Source organism: Desmodus rotundus, chromosome 1 (assembly GCF_022682495.2).
Source record: "Desmodus rotundus isolate HL8 chromosome 1, HLdesRot8A.1, whole genome shotgun sequence".
In the NCBI taxonomy this organism is placed as follows: domain Eukaryota; kingdom Metazoa; phylum Chordata; class Mammalia; order Chiroptera; family Phyllostomidae; genus Desmodus; species Desmodus rotundus.
The window spans coordinates 115,258,913-115,278,025 of record NC_071387.1 but is presented as its reverse complement, the minus strand read 5'-3'; the positions used below and the strand labels follow the sequence as shown (position 1 = coordinate 115,278,025).

At 44.1% G+C, this 19,113-nt stretch overlaps 1 protein-coding gene across 1 annotated transcript in view; it reads left to right on the top strand.

The window, feature by feature from the left end:
- Positions 1-19,113, top strand: part of GALNT17 (polypeptide N-acetylgalactosaminyltransferase 17) — a 425,240-nt gene that overhangs the window by 135,015 nt on the left and 271,112 nt on the right. Inside the window, exon 2 of the mRNA XM_053929821.2 lies at positions 17,419-17,602. Coding sequence (XP_053785796.1) covers positions 17,419-17,602 — 184 coding nt within the window. The remainder of the gene's footprint in view (positions 1-17,418; positions 17,603-19,113) is intronic.

The window sequence follows — 19,113 nt, the reverse complement described above, 5'->3', positions numbered from 1 at the left end:
TTCTCTAACTTAGGATAATGTTGTCAAGGTTCGTCCATGTTGTAGCATGTATCAGCACTTCATGCCTGTCTATGGCTGAAGAGTATTTATTCTTAGGATGGATCACATGTTGTTTACCTGTTCAACGGTGGATGGACATGTGGGTTGTATCTAGGAGTGGTATTGCTGCGTCATGTGGCAACACTATGTGTAACCTCTTGAGGAACTGCGAAACTGTTTTCTGAAATGGCTGCACATTTTACACCAGCAACGTCCAAGAGCATCTTCTCTGTGAGAGCCCTACGGTTTGCCAAGCACCGTGCTGTCCTCTTAGTGTATGTTGTGTTGTATGAGCTTAGAGTCATTAGCAACTGAGGCTCTGAGAGTTTAAGACAGAGACAGAGAAAGAGAAATACAGATAGACAGAGAGGAATCCCTGAGGTTATTGTTATATGGCAACTGTGGGGCTTTATCTAACACCAGAACTCTGAGATCCTGCCCCAGGGGATGGAGGACAAAGTGTAGGTATATCCAGGAGGGCAGATGGAGAGGCCTGTGACCCAGCAGAGCATGGGGGAAATGAGCCCAGCGTCAACTAATGCAACAAACCAGCACTGGGCGGGAGTCTGCACCCTGTGCAGCAGAGGGAGCTGTGCGGAGTAACAAGCCCTCCGCTGTGTCTGCAGCTGGGACCAGAGCCGAAGCCAAGGGAAGCTTAGAGCCTCACAGGCTGCTTGGGGCCCAGGAGGACACCGCAGGTCAGAGCCAGGGAGAGGACAGAATGGTCTGGGCCCAGTCCCTGACTGTGGTCACTGGAGCCCCATCAGGCAGGAGGGGCGGGGCAATCCTTAGGACCAGTAGTACACTCTGCTTATCTCTGCCCATCCCTGCCCATACCTGCCCGCGATCAGGAACCAGAATAGTATTGATCCATGATTTAGCTTTGTCCCTTCTCATTTATTGTTCTCGTACTCCTAATTTTTGCTTTTTTATTAGTGTTGCTGTTATTTTTTGCAGAAAGAGGGATATAAATAAATACAACCCAAGTTAAAGTGCTCCCTTAGGCCAAGTCAAATGAGTACTGTGTAACCTAGCTGCCTCCTGCCAACCCTCCAGAGGGAGACAAGGGTGGTGCCACCTACCCCTGTACACCAGGACAGGTGTACTTGTCTTACACCTCCTGAATGTTCTGGCCCTGACCTGGGCTTGACAGGCACATGCTGGGCAGAGTGGCCCTATTGCCAGAAACAGGAGCAATGAAGACATCCTTTTCACATACGCATGCATTCGCTGCAGCTCTTTGCTAATGGAAATTGGCATTTCACTGTTGGGGCCTCTTCGGATGCACTAGTTTTGTGGGTCATTAACCCCCCAAGGCTTCCAGATGTTCTCAAGCCAAGAACAATAAATTCAGGGTGTTCTCATAGATTATTTCCACAAACTCTGGCCATAAAGGCATTTTCTGAGAGTTCGAGAATAACTGGGGCATGGCCACGTTTTCTTTTGATCTATTATACCCACTTTAATCTCTCTTTAGGGAACTATCCACATGGTTCTGCTCGTTCACCTGCATAAACCTGCAGCCACCAGGTTGAGCCGGGCAGGTCTGTTAACCACGACACACAGACTGTATGTGTCTCCACGGAACACTTACCTCTCTTGTGCCTGCTGTTTGTTTTTCTCATCTGGGAACTTCAGCAAGCGGAGTAACTGAGCCCCATGGCATGGCAAGGAGCATGTCGGAAGAACTGGGGAGAGTGAAATGGGGAAATCTGTTCTGGTCAGTTGATGCCTTGTGCCTGGGGATCGTGGGGACATGATAGCCCTGGAGCTCTGAGGAAGCCAGCTTTCTCTGTGTGCACAGGCAGAATGATGAGGCTGACGCTGGCTCTGTTTAGAGAACATGTGAAAGGAGCCCCATGGAGTGGGCTCGCGGGGGCTCAGGAGTGCGTTTGTACCTCTGGGTGTGTGGATTCTGAGGCTGGGTCCGCCCTGGCCGCAGCGTGGAGGTCATGCACGGCAGTAGGTGGAGGGCTGGAGGGGCCCTGGGAGATCCTGAGAGTCTGGGTGTTCGTGTATTTGGTCATTTCATATTTGTTCGGGGCAGAGTGGGAGAGCCATTTCATTTCTGCTAAATCTACCAAATTTTCGGGAAGCTGGATTTTACCACTTGTACATCTAGCGGATAAACCCTAACCTAGTGTCTGTATTGCCTCCTGGGCCTGCTCAGATAAGGAAGACCTTTGCCTTCCAGTTGCTTTCTTCTGGTTTGCTGGGATGCCCGGTGCTCTGAGATTTGAGTCAGGTGTTGAGACCTCACAATTTCCCACTGCCTGAGATACACAGAAGCATAAAACCTCGGTTACAAACACCTTTAGGAACCGACGGATCCCGACGCAGTCTCGCTACTCCACATTCTCTGTGTGCCGACCGGTGTGCTTTGTGGCTCATGTCCTCATTCTGTCGTGTTTGCACACTGGAGCTGCTGAGACAGCAGCGTGAAACCTGGGGGCTGCAGGGCGTCTCCGACACTCCTCAGTCCTTGTCCCCATTTTACACATGTGAGCTTGGTGGTGGGCTTTTGTCTGAGGCCCTCGGCGGACTGGGGCAGAGCAGGCCCTGGTAACTACAGAACCACATCCCACCTGTGCCAGGCTTTACTTATGTATCTTTTTTTCTTAACAGGGTAATTGTTTTAACCTAATGGTCCCTAGAATAGAAGCAGCTCCACATTTCTCGCTCTCTTTCACAGCAGACTCCTTGGAAGCGTTGCCTCTACCTGCTGCTCCATCTCCTCGCCTCTTCTCTGTTGAACCTCCTGCAGGCTTTGCTTCCCTGAAATTCGTCCTGCAAGCTCAACTGATGCCTCAGCCTCCCCAAATCCAAAGGGTGGTTCTCAGACGCCACCATTTCTGAGGAGTCCCATCTATATTCCTCTCAGTTTTCTTTTCTCGGCTCTTTTCTTGCTGGCTCCCCTTCTTGTTGGGGTGCCTGGGGCTCAGTATTCAGGCTTCCTCTTTCTCTGTGTATCCCTGTTGCCTAGGTGACTCCTCAGGAAATGTGTCTGTAAATTCCCTTGAGACACTAGTACATTCCAATTTTATATCTCCAAGCCTGACCTCATCCCCTATCACGTGCTTGACATGTCCCCTTTGATGTCTCATGGGAATCTCCAACTTAAGATGTCCCAACCAAACTCCTGATTGTGTGTTACATCCAATCATAGCCCAAATCTCTTCTTCCCCCATTTCTGCGTCTGAATGAATAGCACCAATATCTAACATTCTTTGTTGCTCAGGTCAAAATTGTAAAAGTAAGCTATTCTTGGAGCTCCTTATCCTCTTGTGTGTCTTTGCGTAAACTGGTCCAGGCTGAGTTTAGCTGGGCTTGGTTCTAAACTACAGATTGGCCCTCATCCTCACTGGTCCAGTGGGCCACCCAAGCATGTTGTCGTGATGACGTCAGAGTGAAGAGGCCTAGACCAACTGTGCAGGCACATTTCAAGCCTCTGCTCATGTCACAGCCACTAGTACCTTATTAGTCAAAGCAAGTCTCATGGCCAAGTCCAAAGTTAAGGATGGGGAAGAACACTGCCCAAAAAACTGGTCAGGCCCAGCATCCATTGAGTGGGGATGTGGAGGGCAGAAATTGTATATTTACTGAACAGGAATCTCATATACCCCCTTGGAGAAGAGCTTAAAGGAGGAAATTTACTTATATTGGGTTGGCCAGCAAGTTAGTTCAGTTTGTCCATAGGATGGCTCTAGTAGTGCTTACTTGTTTTTAACTTCATTCAAAACAATTTTGTTAGATTGTATTGTGGTAGCTGTTTTATCAGCATTTATTTAAAAAAACTTATCTATATTGGTGAATTTGGGGGTAGCCATTTTAATATTGAAGATGGAAGGAAATATGCAACATTTTCAGCATATTATTCTTTATTATTTCAGGAAAGGTAAAAATGCAATTGAAATGCAAAAAAAAGAGACTTCTGCAGAGTATGGAGAAGGTGCTGTGACTGACTGAATGTGTCAAAAGTGGCTTGTGAAGTTTTGTGCTGGAGATTTCTCACTGGACGATGCTCCGTGGTCAGGTAGACCAGTTCAAGTTGATAGTGATCAAATCGAGACGTTAATTGAGAACAATAAACTTTATACCCCACAGGGGACAGCTGACACACTCAAAATATCTAAATCAATGAAGTCATTGGTGAAAATGAAAAATGTATCTTTTATTTTACAGAAAAAACTAAACGGACTTTTTGGCCAACCCAAAATATAATGGCATTTTTGTCAACAGAGACTTTTTTTGAGGAGCTGGGTGTTTCTTTTTTAAACTTTTGGTGCTTCTGAATAGCTCTTTGAGAGTAGGTATTTTATTGTTTCCAGGTTCCAGTGATAAACTAGGGGTGGTCACGGTGGTGGTGGGTGTGTGCGGAAGGAAGGTGATGCTGACGATTTTGGGGGCTGAAGGAGGTAACAACATTTTCCTACTATGGTTCATTTTTGTTATGTTTTATTCTTTCTCATCTCTCTTCTGCTTTCATAATTTACCCTCTATGACACGACACAGTTGTTGTCACTCTAAATCTGTAGATCATGGGATATTAAAAAATTACAGGCTTTTTGCAGAATTTGGTGGAGGTTAGGGCTGCACCTTCACTGCTCTCTGTCCCTGTTCTTTGACCCCTTGCATTAACCCCTGCATTAGGGCCCCGGGCATGAGAAGAAAGGAGCAGAAATTTCCTCTGCAGGCTTTTGGGCTGAGCAGGTGCTTGAGTGAATGTGGCCCGCAGCCTGGTCTGCAGGGCCTTGCACATTTGACTCCAGCACATTTCTTAGGTCTTGGCAGGGCCGTCTTTCAATTCAGCACATTTCCCACCTGGCTCTAGGTTAGCTTTTCACCCCTTAGGTAATTTTATAAGTGACGTGGGGCTAAGTGACACAATTAACCTGTGCAGCCAGCGTCTTTCATCCACCTGCTCCAAGCCATCCTGACAATTGCCAAAGTCTTTGTTTGGTTAGAAATATTCCCTTCACCCACACACTCAGGCGCATGCATCAGCCAGAGTGGGAACCTGGCTGGGGCTCTGTGTTTATCACATCCACACAGGGGGAAGTGTGTGCTTGTGTTAATTGCGCCCTGAGAGCGGCCTTTTGAATCCTCTTCATCACGGTGGCGTGAAATCCGAGAGTGCATTTCCCGAAGCCACGCTTGGTGACCTGAAATACTGACACAGGTTCTAAATCCACTTCTGGCTGTCTTCAGTGACCTCAGGAACATTTTTTTTTGTCCTTGTTGGGCCTCCCTTTTCTCATCTGCTGAATGTGGCTGGGGCTCTTCTGAGGAACAAATTAAATAATCTTTGTAGAAAGATTCCAGGAAGAATAAAGTTCATAATACATGTAAGACATGTCATTTTGAATAAAACTGCAATTTGAAAATTTATGGACAGTTTGTTCCAAAGACACTTTAAGCACATAACAATGATTCATATCTCTTGGAACTGCAAATGCTGTATGAACAGTTTGGTTAATGGGCAAAAATGTACATTCAATATTCTGGGCTCGGAGGACTGAGGTAGGGGGTGGGGTGGGGAGCACACACCCAAAGACCTATTAGTCATCGTTCTGTCTTCCAGGACCGAATTCTGCAGCGAATGGCCATGTGTTATGGACTGCGTGTTTGTGTTCCCCTCTCAGATCCACGTGTTGCAGCCTTACCCACCATTGTGATAGTATTAGGAGGTGGGGCCTTTGGGGGGTAGTTAGGTTTGGATGAGGTCATGAGGGTAAGGCCCCGTGATGGGATTTGTGCCCTTATAAAAGGAGGAGCAGACCCCAAAGTGTGCTCTCTCCCCACCATGCGAGGACACAGTGAGAAGGCAGCTGTGCAGCCCAGAGGGAGGGCCCTCACCAGGAATCAGACCTGCCAGCTCCTTGTTGTTAGACTTCCCAGCCTCCAGAACTGTGAGAAATACATGTCTATTGTTTAAACTACTCAGTCGATGGTATTTTGTTATGGAAGCCTGAAGACACTAAGGAATCATGGGAAATTTGAAAACACAATCATATAAAGATGGTTGGAAGAGCAGGTATGTTTAGCCCGTGAAAAAGAAGATAGGAGGACAGGTCATGAGAATGTCTTGCAATATTTCAGAATTACGTGAAAGTGTAATTATATGCATGATAGATGGAGAGGAGGAAATAAGACCACTGTGTGAAAGAAACTGAGCTACATACTTTTGAAATTTTATCTATCTGAGCTGTAAATCAGGGAAGCCCTGCTCTGCAAGGTGGTGAGTTCTTTGTTCTGGGAGGAACACAGTCCAGGTGGGGTGGCCTCTCCCTGGAACTCCTGCACCGGATCCGAGGGGTCTGGCCAGCTGACGTCTCCTTCCTTCCAACTCAGGATTCTAAGTTGGACCCCAGGTGTACTTCTGGTCCCAGACTTCAGGAACAATTTACTCAGTTCTCTTTCACCAAGATGAACTCTTATGACCTCATTCAAAATATTAAGACTAGCATAAGATTTGGGCCATCTTGTCTGGAAATACTGAGGGTATAGGACAGAGAATGTCAAAATCATCATAATGTAGATGTCAACAAATGTCAAGGTCCTTGTACTAACATATGAACTGGGGAATCAATAATGATTTGACCCGAGTTCATGAAGCATGCTTACCAATTCCGGCTGTCTCCAGGAGATTGCCAACCTCCTGGAACATGCTAATATATTTGGGCAGTCCAGCTGGTAATTCACTGACTTTTTTCACTTATTCACTCACTTTGCTCATTCAGCTATTCATTCATGGTACATCATGTAAGAGGTGCTTCTCTATGCCCGACCACGTATAAGACAGAGATGTTTTCCTGTTCACAGAGGCCCATGCTCTTGTGAGTGAACAGTCACCGAATGTAATATGATATGAGCAATGCTGAGGCTGAGATTGCCACCAAGGAGCAGCATCTGACTCTCTGGGTAGGGTGGCGTTCAGAAAGGATTCGTAAAGCTGTGGCAAGTAGAAAGGATAACTGGCAGCCACACAGAGGGGCAGCAGCTTCAGAAGCATCAGAAGAGAGTGGGACTTCTAAAGCAGGGGATGAGGCTGGGCAAGGAATCAGCTAATGAGCAGCTTTGCATATTACATGAAGATTTTTGGATTTTTTCCCCCATGGGCAGCAGGAATGCTCTAATGAACTTTAAGCAAGCAGCAATCAGATTTGCAGGTGAGAAAGCTCACTCTGAAGACGGCGTTAGCAGTCGACTGCAATAACTTCAGGAAGAAACGACTTGAGCTTGAATCCAGGTGGTGGCAGGAGGGATGGCGAGGAAGGGAACAGAGTCCAGAGATGTAAGAACTAGCACCAAGGGGCATTTGAGTAATGACTTTAAAAACTTTATGTGTATGAATTAAGTGAATTTAAATATACAGACTTAACACAAATATACAGTTAACATATGTGTTTAGAAAATATTGTATATATGGTATATTACAATGAAAATGCTTAGTATGGTGCTTTGTATCTAGTAAACATTTATCAGTTTAACTAATTATCACTAACATTCATGTCCAAAATGGTGCTATCCTTTTCCTTTTTCAGCAATATTTATGGACTAGCTTTTCTGTTTCATCGATCTGCCTGTCATTTCCTGTTCCATTATCTCACTATCTTCATTATTAGAGCTTTTCAGTATGTTTTACTAGCTGGTAGGCTAAGTCCCTTCTTGGCCCCTCTTCAAGCATTTCTCAGATGTCCTATTTATCTCTATTATGAGGCTGGCTTCCTCAGAAAGACTGTGCACTCTCCCAGGCAGACATGGAAGTGGGCCAGGAATAAACCTGGAATTATTGCTCTCTATTAAGCTTATGGCTGCAGCACCCTGATTGTCTATAACTTTCATCAACTTCCAAATGCTTTAGCGTTGTGGGCTCTCTCTGGGGCTCTCGAGCCTTGAGGAGGAGTTGGGCCCTCCTGCGGAGACCACCTAACACACGCTCGCCCAACTAAAGGCCCTGCGACATGATGGCTCTATGGCTGTGTGTGTGTGTGTGTGTGTGTATGTGTGTGTGTGTGGTTTTCCCACACTGGGCTGTGGCTGCTGAGCTGATGGGCAGCTTCCTGATTTGACAAGGCCCCAGGTTGCATTTGATGCAGCTGTTATCTCTTCTGGAAACATCCGTTCCATCTGTTGTGAGTACCATCCCTGTTTCTGAAAGAATAATGCCGGCTACCTCTAAACTCATAAGTTTAAACTGTGACCCCAGAAAAACTTATGTCCTTAGTTGTGTGAAGGGAGAAAGGAAGGCAGCTGGGAGCTGATTTAGAACCTTGGCTCTCTACTTTTGCCACCACTATGGAGCCTTCGTAGCTTGGGAGTAACTGCTGACAGGTGTGGGCCGAGTGATTCACTCTCGCTGTGCCAGCATCAAGCGTGTGCACCTCCAGCCCCATGGAACAGAGCTGCTCCATCATCCACATGAGATGTGCAGATAGTAGGTGTTGACTCAAATGCACTAGGAAATTTCTAAAATTTTGGAAATGGAGGTTCTTTTTATTACTTAATGTTTGGAAAATTTGATGACTATTTGAGAAAAAAAAATTTAGAGCCTCACTCCCAGTATATACGAGGTCATCCAGAAAGTACCCAGCCATGTACTATGAAAAATAGAGACATTTGTTGATGAGGATACAAGATACAAGAAACATTGTACATGGGACAATGATGCCTCAGTCCCCTTGAAAGTAGGTACCTTGGGACCTCACACAGTTCTCCCAATTGCCATCAGCTGCCCCATTGTATTTTCCTGAATCTCATCAATGGTCTGAAATCTCAAGGGTGATTTCAGTTTTGGGAAAAGCCAGAAGTCCCAGGGCACCAAATCTGGGTTGTAGGGGGGCTGAGTCACCTGGGTAATCTGATGTTTCACCAAAAAGCTCTGCACAAGACATGAGACCATGAGTGGGCACATTGTCATGATGAAGCTGCCAATCACCAGCTGCCCATACCTGTGGCCTTCTGAATCATCCAAATAGTTTCCACAGAGGAATGTTCAAGGTTAATGCAAAATGTGATGCAGATTCTTTGCTCTACTTGCTCAGTCTTTTTGAATGTGATGGCCACACAGTACACATGCTCACTCAGTGGCATCTACCATCCCCAATGACTAATGCAATGAAGTTGTCATTGTTCATGTGTGCACATTCCAGTCCACTCTCCTTGGCTGCCATGTTATATCGATGTCATGCAAACTGTTTTCATTATATTAACAATGGCTGGGCTTTTGCAGGACAGACCTGGCATCCTGCCTTTTTTTAGCACCCTGGAAGCACTTACTTTCCTGACATGGCCATCTGCAGGGTCACCAGGACCCTTTCCACTGCCAAAGCAAATGACCTTTCCCAGACTTGCTTTGTCTGTGACATCAGTGCAGACTCTCTTCCTCTTTATGAATACAAACATACCATCATAGTAATCTTACCCTCTTCTCCTAGTAGATGTTTTTCTCATGGATTTTTAATTTTCTTCCTTGACATCACTTTATAATAAATGGCCCCAAATTCAACCTCCAGATCTTGTCTGTAGTCATCTATATACTCAACAGGTTTTAAGGCCTTTTAATGTGTCAGGCACCAAGGCGACCACATCCCTGCCCTTAAGGAGAATACCTAGAAGTCTTCCCAACAGGGATAGGTAAGATTCTGTGTCTGTCAGGATTCCAGCAGGAAACAGGTGGCATACTAGAATGTGTGAGTGAAGAGATTTAGCAAGACATTTACAAAGGTTTGGGCAGAGTTAAGGGAAATCAGCAAGGAATGACAAGGGACAGTGAATTACTCTAAAGCTGGCAACAGAGGAGGAGGGAGTCGCCATGCCAAGGGCTGAAGGGGCCAGAGGAGAGAGCAGATGACAGAACACAGGCTTAGCTGTGACTCTGGCTGAAGCCTAGGAGAAGGCTGCCTAATTACAGCTAGGGTGTGAAAGAATGCAGCCTCTACCACCACTGCCCACTGGGATGGAGCTGGGGGAATACACGCCCCAACCTCTCTTCTTTCTATTCATCAGTCTCCTCAAGTTGTCACCTGTTGGTTGAACTCAGCCCAAAGCAAGGGAGCTTTGATGCTGTCTATACAGGTCTCACTCCTGGAGCAAATAGCGGGGGAAAAGGTGGAGAGTGGATATAGAGAGAAACATGAAGAATATTCAGTATAGGTGCTGTGAGATGACTGACATCATCTTCTTGTCCACTAACACTCCTTGGCTCTGCTGTCTTCAGCTAAGATAAATCAGGAGGCACTGCCTGACACAGAAGAAGGGAATCATAAGTCCTCCAAGGCCTGGTGCCAAGCAGCCATGCCATTCTCTTCCCTCTTTCCCTCCTTGCGGCTTCTTCTTCCCTTTGCCAATGGCAACTTCCATGCCTACAAGTTCCTATGGTCTGTAGTGGCTGCCACTGCTTCTGGCCAAAGAGCAAAGGATTCTTTGAGAAAAGAAGGCTCCCTCCCTGGTTCATGGAGTCATCCCAACTCGCTCCCATGGCAACTTTTCCCAGCAAAGTGAAGACCGAATTGAGCCTTGTTGGTGATCTTGAACTCTTATTTATCTTTGCCAACAGTTTCCTGGACCTGCTAAGTAAGCACATTAAAATGCCAGTGAAAATTTTTGCTGCCTTGTTGAACCTTTCTGGCAGATTAGATTGGAGGGAAGTGGGAGCACGTGGACCACAAAACATATAATTCCCCATTGTCACATCACACTGTGAGGAATGATCTTTTTAAGGCTGCTAAGTGGGTGACTTTGATAATGGAAGAAATAATGACACAGGAAGGAGAATAAAATCTCACTGGGAACCATTGTTCCCAGTGTATCCTTGGTGGGATTAGCATGCACCCCTGGTCTTAATTCCTATATCATTTTATAATAAATTCCCTCCCTGGCCCTTCTGTCTGCATTGGGAAGGCTGCCCACGGGAGCATGCTGGGCAAGCACATCTGACATGCACTTTCGCTCCGAGGTAGTATTTGATGACTTAGGATTGGGAGCTGTCTCTTTAGACTGGACAAAAAAATGCTACACCATGAAGGGAAGAAAAAGGTGTGCCAACCAAACCACACAGATGAAATAAGAGGAAGAATCAGATATTTTCCACTGAAGCTGCTGAGTTGAAGGCCAGTTCTGCCCTCCTTCCCTCCTTGACTCTTGGGCCCCATGCTGGCAGGAGAACCACAGAAGGCTGAGTTTGTGACTTGTAACAAAAGGAAGCAAGTACTGGGGAAGGAAAAGGGAAACTCAGGGTGAATGAACAGAAATAGATAAAACCAGAAGAAAAACCACCATCAGTGCTCTCTTTATAATCTTTTTTAAAATTATGCAATAGTTCACAGCTTGTATGTATTACATACATGCCAGATGATAATTATATCATGACTACTAGTCACAGCCACCCCCCGGCTTTATAATGGAGCATCACCAGAACTTTTAAGTTCCTTTGTATGTCCTTCCTCAGTCATAATACACTCTCTTTTTTGTGGATGTTCATAGTTTCTACATAAGTTTATATCCCTAAACCATATTTTAATTAGTTTTTGAAACCTTGTATAAATGGAATTAGGCACATTTTTTGATGTTTACTTTTTGCTTTACATTGAGTCTATGATATTCTTCCATTTATCTGCAAACCATTCATTTTCATTGCTGTATAATATTCTTTTTATGAGCTTCCTACCATTTATTTGCCACTCCTCATCATGTTTTTGGTGTTAGGCTCTTCTTTCTTACAGGCTTTCTCAAATAGATCATTTGTGTGTGTGTTCAGGGTTGGAAGGAACATTGTATTGTCTCCGTTACTTTTGGATGGTCAAGTAATTAATCCATCTGAGCCTCCATTATCTCTAAAATGATCATGGTCATATCTACCCTGCATATATAATAGGAAAATGGATATAAAAGCATTGAAAAAAATGGAAGTCCAAACAATAATCATCACTGAGTGGAGAGAGTGGTCAAATGCGTGTATGAAGACAAGAGGTAGTTTAACCACTCAGTTCATAGTGAAATGAGTCTGTAATTCTTTAAGCCTCAGTTCCTTGAAGTCTTGAGCTTCAAATGTAGCTTTGATGACAGAACAGGCCTCACAGAAGAAATAAGCTTTGAAGCGCACGATTCCTACTGCAGAGCAGAGAAGAAATAAGCTCTGAAGTGCACGATTCCTACTGTAGATATGGTGGAAGTATACCCGAGGAGTGTGGTCAGAGAACACTTCCTGAGTGGTGTCTACCTTTCTCCTTCTTGCTGCTCAACATTCACCCTCCCAACCCCCCACCCTTTACTGTGCCTACCGCCCCCTCCATGCCGATGGTGCCAGGTTCATATCTGGGGTTCCTCAGCCATCTGAACTTCCATTCTTGTGTGTTGCAGCTCCCCACTGGACACTCACGTCGGAACCGATCCTATGTGAGTGTCCTGTGGGTGCCCCATATACCACATGTGAAAAATGGAACTCCTCAAGCTTTCTTCTGTATGCTCATCCTTGTGAGTGGTTTCACCACCCAGGCCTTCCACTGGAAATCCTAGGCCCATTCACTTCTTCCCTCTCGCTCACCGTTACCCTTGTCTGTCTCTTGTGATGGTATCTCTTAAACATTTCTCAAGTCTCTGCTCTCCTTTTGATCACCACCACTGCCTTAAAGGGGACCCTCCCATTCCTTGTCTGAGCTGCTGCAAAAGCCCTGGAACTAGTCTCCTTATCTGTCACTGAGCTCAGGTCTGTCCTGCTTTATATCTCTGACTATATCCAGAACCCAGGCCTATCTTCCTTTGCCAGCCATGGAACTTTAACAAAGTCACTACATTCTCAGCCTCAGTGTCCTCATTTGTCACCTAGACATGATTCTAATACCTTCCTCATGAAGTTGTCAGGAGATCAGATGACACAATGAATGAGTTTAAGTAGTGCTTTTTTATTTATTATCTTTTATTGTTGTTCAATTATAGTTGTCTGCATTTTCTCCCCACCCCTCCACCCAACCCCAGCCAAACCCACCTCCCTCCCCCATCTCCACCCTTCCCCTTGGTTTTATCCATGTGTCCTTTATAGTAGTTCCTGAAAACCTCTCTTCCCTCTATCCCCTCTCCACTCCCCTCTGGCTATTGTTAGATTGTTCTTAACTTCAATGTCTCTGGTTATATTTTGTTTGCTTTTTTCTTTAGTTGATTAGGTTCCAGTTAAAGGTGAGATCATATGGTATTTGTCCCTCACCGCCTGGTTTATTTCACTTAGCATAATGCTCTCCAGTTCCATCCATGCTGTTGCAAAGGGTAGGAGCTCCTTCTTTCTCTCTGCTGCATAGAATTCCATTGTGTAAATGTACCATAGTTTTTTTTTTTTTTTTTTTTGATCCACTCATTAGGGTGCCCAGCACACAATAGATGCTCAATAAACAGTACTGGTCATTACTGTTAGTCCCAGGCCTGTCCTTGTGCTATCCACCTTCCAGGTAAAATTCTAGATTCAGTAGAGTTAGGGCTGGCTTCTGACTTCTGTGGGCCCTGGGAACTTTGGCTTTCATGGGTTTCTTCTACAATAAAGAAATATTAAAAATTATGTTGTATGACTGCATTGTTATGATTAAAAAAAAATCAAACCTTTTTCTGGGCCCCTAAAAATCTTGGGGCTCCTAAGCCTTGTGTCTGCTGTGACGAATAGATAAATCTTCCGTGAAAGGAACATGTGCACCCTCTCTCTCTCTTTCTTCCCCCCTCCCTCCTTCCCTCTTACTTCTTCCTTCCTTCCTGTCTGTCTTTCCTGTGTGTGTGTGTGTGTGTAAGTTATTAAGGATTTTTCTGTTGTTCATTATTGCTTTCTTTAGGTTTCCTCTCGTGTTTCAATTACTACTTGGATTAGATACTTAACTCATTAATTATCAGCCTCTCCTCCCCTTCGCCAATATATGCATTGATAGAGTTCCTTCTGAGTATTATTTTAGCACTATCCTAAAAGTTCTGTTAGTTTCATGTATCTTCTAATGGCACTCTGATCAATTATTTGACCCATGATTATTTTAAAAGACTTTTTAAATTGCCAACATGTGTGAGTTCCTTGTGGTATTTTACTATTGGTTTCTGTTTTTTTAATTGCTTTATGTTTAGAGATGATCTGTAAGATAGAGAGACTTATCTGTAGCCTGTCAATTGTCTGAGTGTCCCATATGCCCTTCTAGGGAACGTGCACTTACTAAGTCAGCTGCAGGGTCCATCAGCTCAAGCTGGTTAATTCCGTTGTTCAGTTCCTCTGTATTTTTGCTAAATGTTTGTCCTTCTGCTCCGTTGAGCACTCAGAGATGTGTTAATATTTCCCACTACGATTGTGCTGTTGTTGATGTCTTGTAATGTGTCCATTTCTGCTGTATATAATTTGAAGCTATACTGCTAGGTGCATGGTAGTTTGTAATTCTTTCCAGCTTCCTGATGGACTGTTACTTTTCCATTAGGTAAGGACTGTGTGTATCCCCATAAGGCTGTTTGCCCTAAATTCTATTTTATCTGATATTCAGAGAGCCACTCCACATTTCTTTTGGTAGTTGCCTGGTATATATTTTCTCTATCCATTTTCACTCTGTTCTCTCTCTCTCTCTCTTTTTTAAAATATATTCATTATATTAGTTTCCTGTGTTGTTGGGTTTTTTTTTTTTATGAATTTTCACAGTTTTGGTGGCTTAAAACAACAGAAATGTATCATCTCACAGTTCTGGAGGCTAGAAAAACAACATGAAGTTTCCGGCCAGGCCATGACCTCTGAAGGCTCTGGGAAAGAATCCTTTCATGCCTCTTCTAGCTTCTGGGGCTTGTGGACAGACTCTGGCATTCCGTGACTTGCAGCTGCGTCCCCAATTTCTGCCTCCCTCGTCAAATGGCCTTCTTCCTTCTATGTGACTGCCTCTATCTCTGTGTCCAAATTTCTCTCTTCATATAAGGATATTAGTAATCTTAATTTGATTATACAAAGACCTATATCCAAATAGGTTCTCAAAACAGCTCTTGGGTAGACAGGGGAACTCATACCTTCATAATTAAAAATTATTATGAAACATTTAAGGTATAAAAAAGTTTCATGTCTTGTGCATATATGAGCCCTAACACTCTGGCCTTTAGTTAATGAGAAATCCCTCCCTCATCCCATCCCAGCAGATACTGGCTCCACTCTGATTTTAACTTACCTCTGAGAGTTTCCCTTTCTTTCTTGCAAGCTGAGCTATGAATTTAAAGTATTTTAAAAGTTTTTTTAGTCAGCAGTTCTAGGTGGTTTACTGGGAAGTTTTCATGTTCTTTGAGCCTTCCATCTTGTTGGAAACAGAATTGTCTATCAGAGTAGGTTTTTAAAATAGTTTCATTGAAGTTTTTCACATACTATATCATTCATCCATTCATCCACGTAAAGTGTACAATTTAGTGAGTTGTGGTGTATTTACAAAGTTGGGCAAACATCACCACAATCTAACTCCAGAATATTTCTGTCACTCACAAGACCCCATACATGTTAGCAGTCACTCCCCATTTCTTCCCCTAACCCCCTAAGCATATGCTAATCTACTTTGTGTCTCCAAAGATTTGCATGTTCCATACATTTCATGGAAATAGAATCATACAATATGTGGTATTTGCTGACTAGCTTTGTTTACTTGGCATAGTGTTTTTCAGGTTCATCCATGTTGTAGTATATATCATCCCTTCATTATTTTTTATTGCCAATTATATTCCATTGTATGGATATGTCACATCTTGTTTATCATTCATCAGTTAATGGGCATTTAGTTACATGAATTCTGCTGCTTTGAACATTTGTGTCTGAGTTTTTGGGTAGGCATATCTTTCCATTTCTTTTGGGTATATACCTAGGAATGGACTTGCTGGGTCATATTACATATTGAAGAACTGCCAAACTATTTTTCAAGGTAGCTGCACCTTTCTACATCCCCCTAATAATGCAGTTTTAAAACATAGCACAGGTATTTGTACTCGATGTGGGAAGAGTTCTCATAGATTTTTTGAGCATGGTGAAAGTGATGTTATTGGAATGTTTGTTGCACATTGATGTGGAACATGAGATTAAAGACCAGGAAGCTTGTAGGAAGTGCAGGAGTAATTGAATTCTCAGCTCATGGCGCTTCTATTTGGACGGTGGCAGGCAGAAAAGATGTCAGAGTTCCCGAAGAGCATAGTGGACAATGGAAAAGATTCTCAGGCAGAAAAATAATGTTTAACTGAGTTAGACTCTGAGATGCTTGCTCAACCTTTGCTTTCTAATCTTGATATCATAAAAAATAAATTTCCACTTTTAGAGAAGCAAGAAAGGGAATGACTATAAGTCTTGCCATTATGTGATAAAGGACCGATATGTGATAGAGGCCCATGTGATTTGAGCAGATCTATGGGTTTTTGACTTGCCTGGGGACACCTTCTGAGAGGCTGGGATCCTCCTAGGCTAGGTGGGCCCCACCCACTGTGAAGGCTGAGGGAGCTGTCTTCAACCCTAGTCCGTGTTCTTCCTGCCAGTGGCAGCAGTGAGTCTTTTGTGGGTGGAGTCCTGTGGTGTGTGTGTGTGTGTATGTGTGTACTGAATAGCTTGGGCATTTGAAATGGCCAAAGGGAATAAGAGCCCTTAACAACAAAAGTTTTCTAGCTAAGTAGTAAAACCTCCCATAACTCTAGGATTTAAAAGTTGCTCATCAAACTGTTTATCATATAATGGAACAATAGTTATAAAGCTGCCACCATCCAGGGAGCTTACAGTTGCCCAGTGAGGTGGTGACAGGGGCCTCCTACTCTACTTGGCATAGTCATCTCTCTTATGGAGTTTCACCCTCTGTAATTTATTCTCAAGCATTTTGTATTCACTTTGCCATTTAGATGTAAGGTAAGTAAAACCATAAGGTAAAGAACTGTGTCAGGCTGTTACACACTTTAAACTCATGATGAAATCAATCTGTATATTGTCCTCTGTTTAAACGAAGTAAAAACACCTGCATTTCTGCAGTTTCCTGTTACTGACTTTTCTTGTCCTGTGTTGTATCAAGTGTCTCCTGGCCTGGCTGACATTGGTGGAGAGAGGCCAACAGGCCCCAGTTCTGTCCCGTGTCCTGTATCCTCCTCGGTTCCCATTTCTCCCAGTCTACAAACTCTCTTTTATAGATCCCAGTTCTCAAAAATGGAGAGAGTTTTCTCACTGGTAACAGGGCCTAATCCCACAACTCACAGTTGCTTTGCCCTTCCTCTCAATATAAATGTGTTCAGAGCATATTCCTGAGACTGATAAAATGAGAATATGGTTTTTTTCCTGTGACAGATAACGGTAAAGTTTCCATTGAAGCTGCCTCTGAACTTGAACGATCCTGGTATGGTGGTTTTCAAATAATTCTTTTTTCTCCTCTTTTCTTTTAGGCTTATCCAAATCCCTTGGGCTCATTGAAGGTTATGGTGGGCGGGGCAAAGGGGGCCTTCCTGCTACCCTTTCCCCAGCCGAAGAGGAGAAAGCCAAGGGACCCCATGAGAAATATGGCTACAATTCCTACCTCAGTGAAAAAATCTCACTGGATCGTTCCATTCCGGATTATCGTCCCACCAAGTAAGTTCTTACTTAGTCACACAGAGGAGCTAGCTGCTCTTCGGTGCAGGCCCGGTCGTGACATTTTCTCGTGTTACTTGTAACTAGTGAGGTGGCTTTTATCTCATTCTCCTCCACAGCCAATAAACTGAGTACTGTTGATTATGAAATAATAGCTAAGTAAAAAATGTACATTTTTATAAAAGTAAGCCAGAAACATGTAGAAAGGTCTGCAATGCAAAAATAATTTAAATAAAAACAGAAATCAGTTCCGGCCAAGATGGAGGTGTAGGCAGACACACTGTGCCTCCTTGCACAACCAAAACAAGGACAACAACAAATTTAAAAACAAAAACCAACCAGAACTGCCAGAAAATCAAACTGTATGGAAGTCCGATAACCAAGGAGTTAAAGAAGCAATATTCATGCAAATCAGTAGGAGGGGCAGAGATGGGCAGCTGGGCAGAGAGAACTCGTGGCAAGGCGGAGGCTGGTGGACTGGGTGGTAGTACATTCGCGTGCAGATAAACCAGGAGGAGCAACTGGGGAGCAAGGCAGCCAGTACAACCCAGGGTTCCAGCATGGGGAAATAGAGCCTCAAAACCTCTGACTGAAAACACATGTGGGGGTTGAGGCAGCAGCGGGAGAAACTCCCAGCCTCACAGGAGAGTTCGCTGGAGAGACCCACAAGGTCCTAGAACATGCGCAAGCCCACCTACCTGGGAATCAGCACCGGAAGGGCTCAGTTTGATTGTGGAAAACCGTCAGAGAGCGGAGCAAGTGGCACAGTTCCCTCCCCCACATACAGCATCACAACACAGCAAAATGGGCTGCCCCACCCTGGTGAACACCTAAGGCTCCGCCACTTACTACGTCGTAACAGGTGCTCCAAGACAAAAAAAAAAAAAATGGCCCCAAATGAAAGAACAGTTCAAAGCTCCAGAAAAAATACAACTAAGTGACAAAGAGATAGCCAACCTATCAACTACACAGTTCAAAACACTGGTTATCAGGATGATCCAGGAACTCACTGGGTACTCCAACAGCATAAAAAAGACCCAGGCAGCAATGAAGGTTGCATTTTGTGAAATAAAGAAAAACTTACAGGGAACCAAGAGTGACAGGAAGGGAACCAGGACTCAAATTAATGGTTTGGAGTAGAAGGAAGAAAGAAACATTCAACCAGAAAAAAAAATGAAGAAACAAGAATTCAAAAAAATGAGGAGAGGGTTAGGAACCTCCAGAACGTCTTTAAATGTTCCAACATCTGAATCATAGGGGTGCCAGAAGGAGAAGAGGAAGAGCAAGAAATTGAAAACTTATTCAAACAAATAATGAAGGAGAACTTCCCCAATCTGGCAAAGAAAATAGACTTCCAGGAAATTCAGGAAGCTCAGAAAGTCCCAAAGAAGTTGGACCCAATGAAGCACACACCAAGGCACAACATAATTACATTACCCAAGATTAAAGATAAGGAGAGAATCTTAAAAGCAGCAAGAGAAAAGGAGAGAGTTACCTACAAAGGAGTTCCC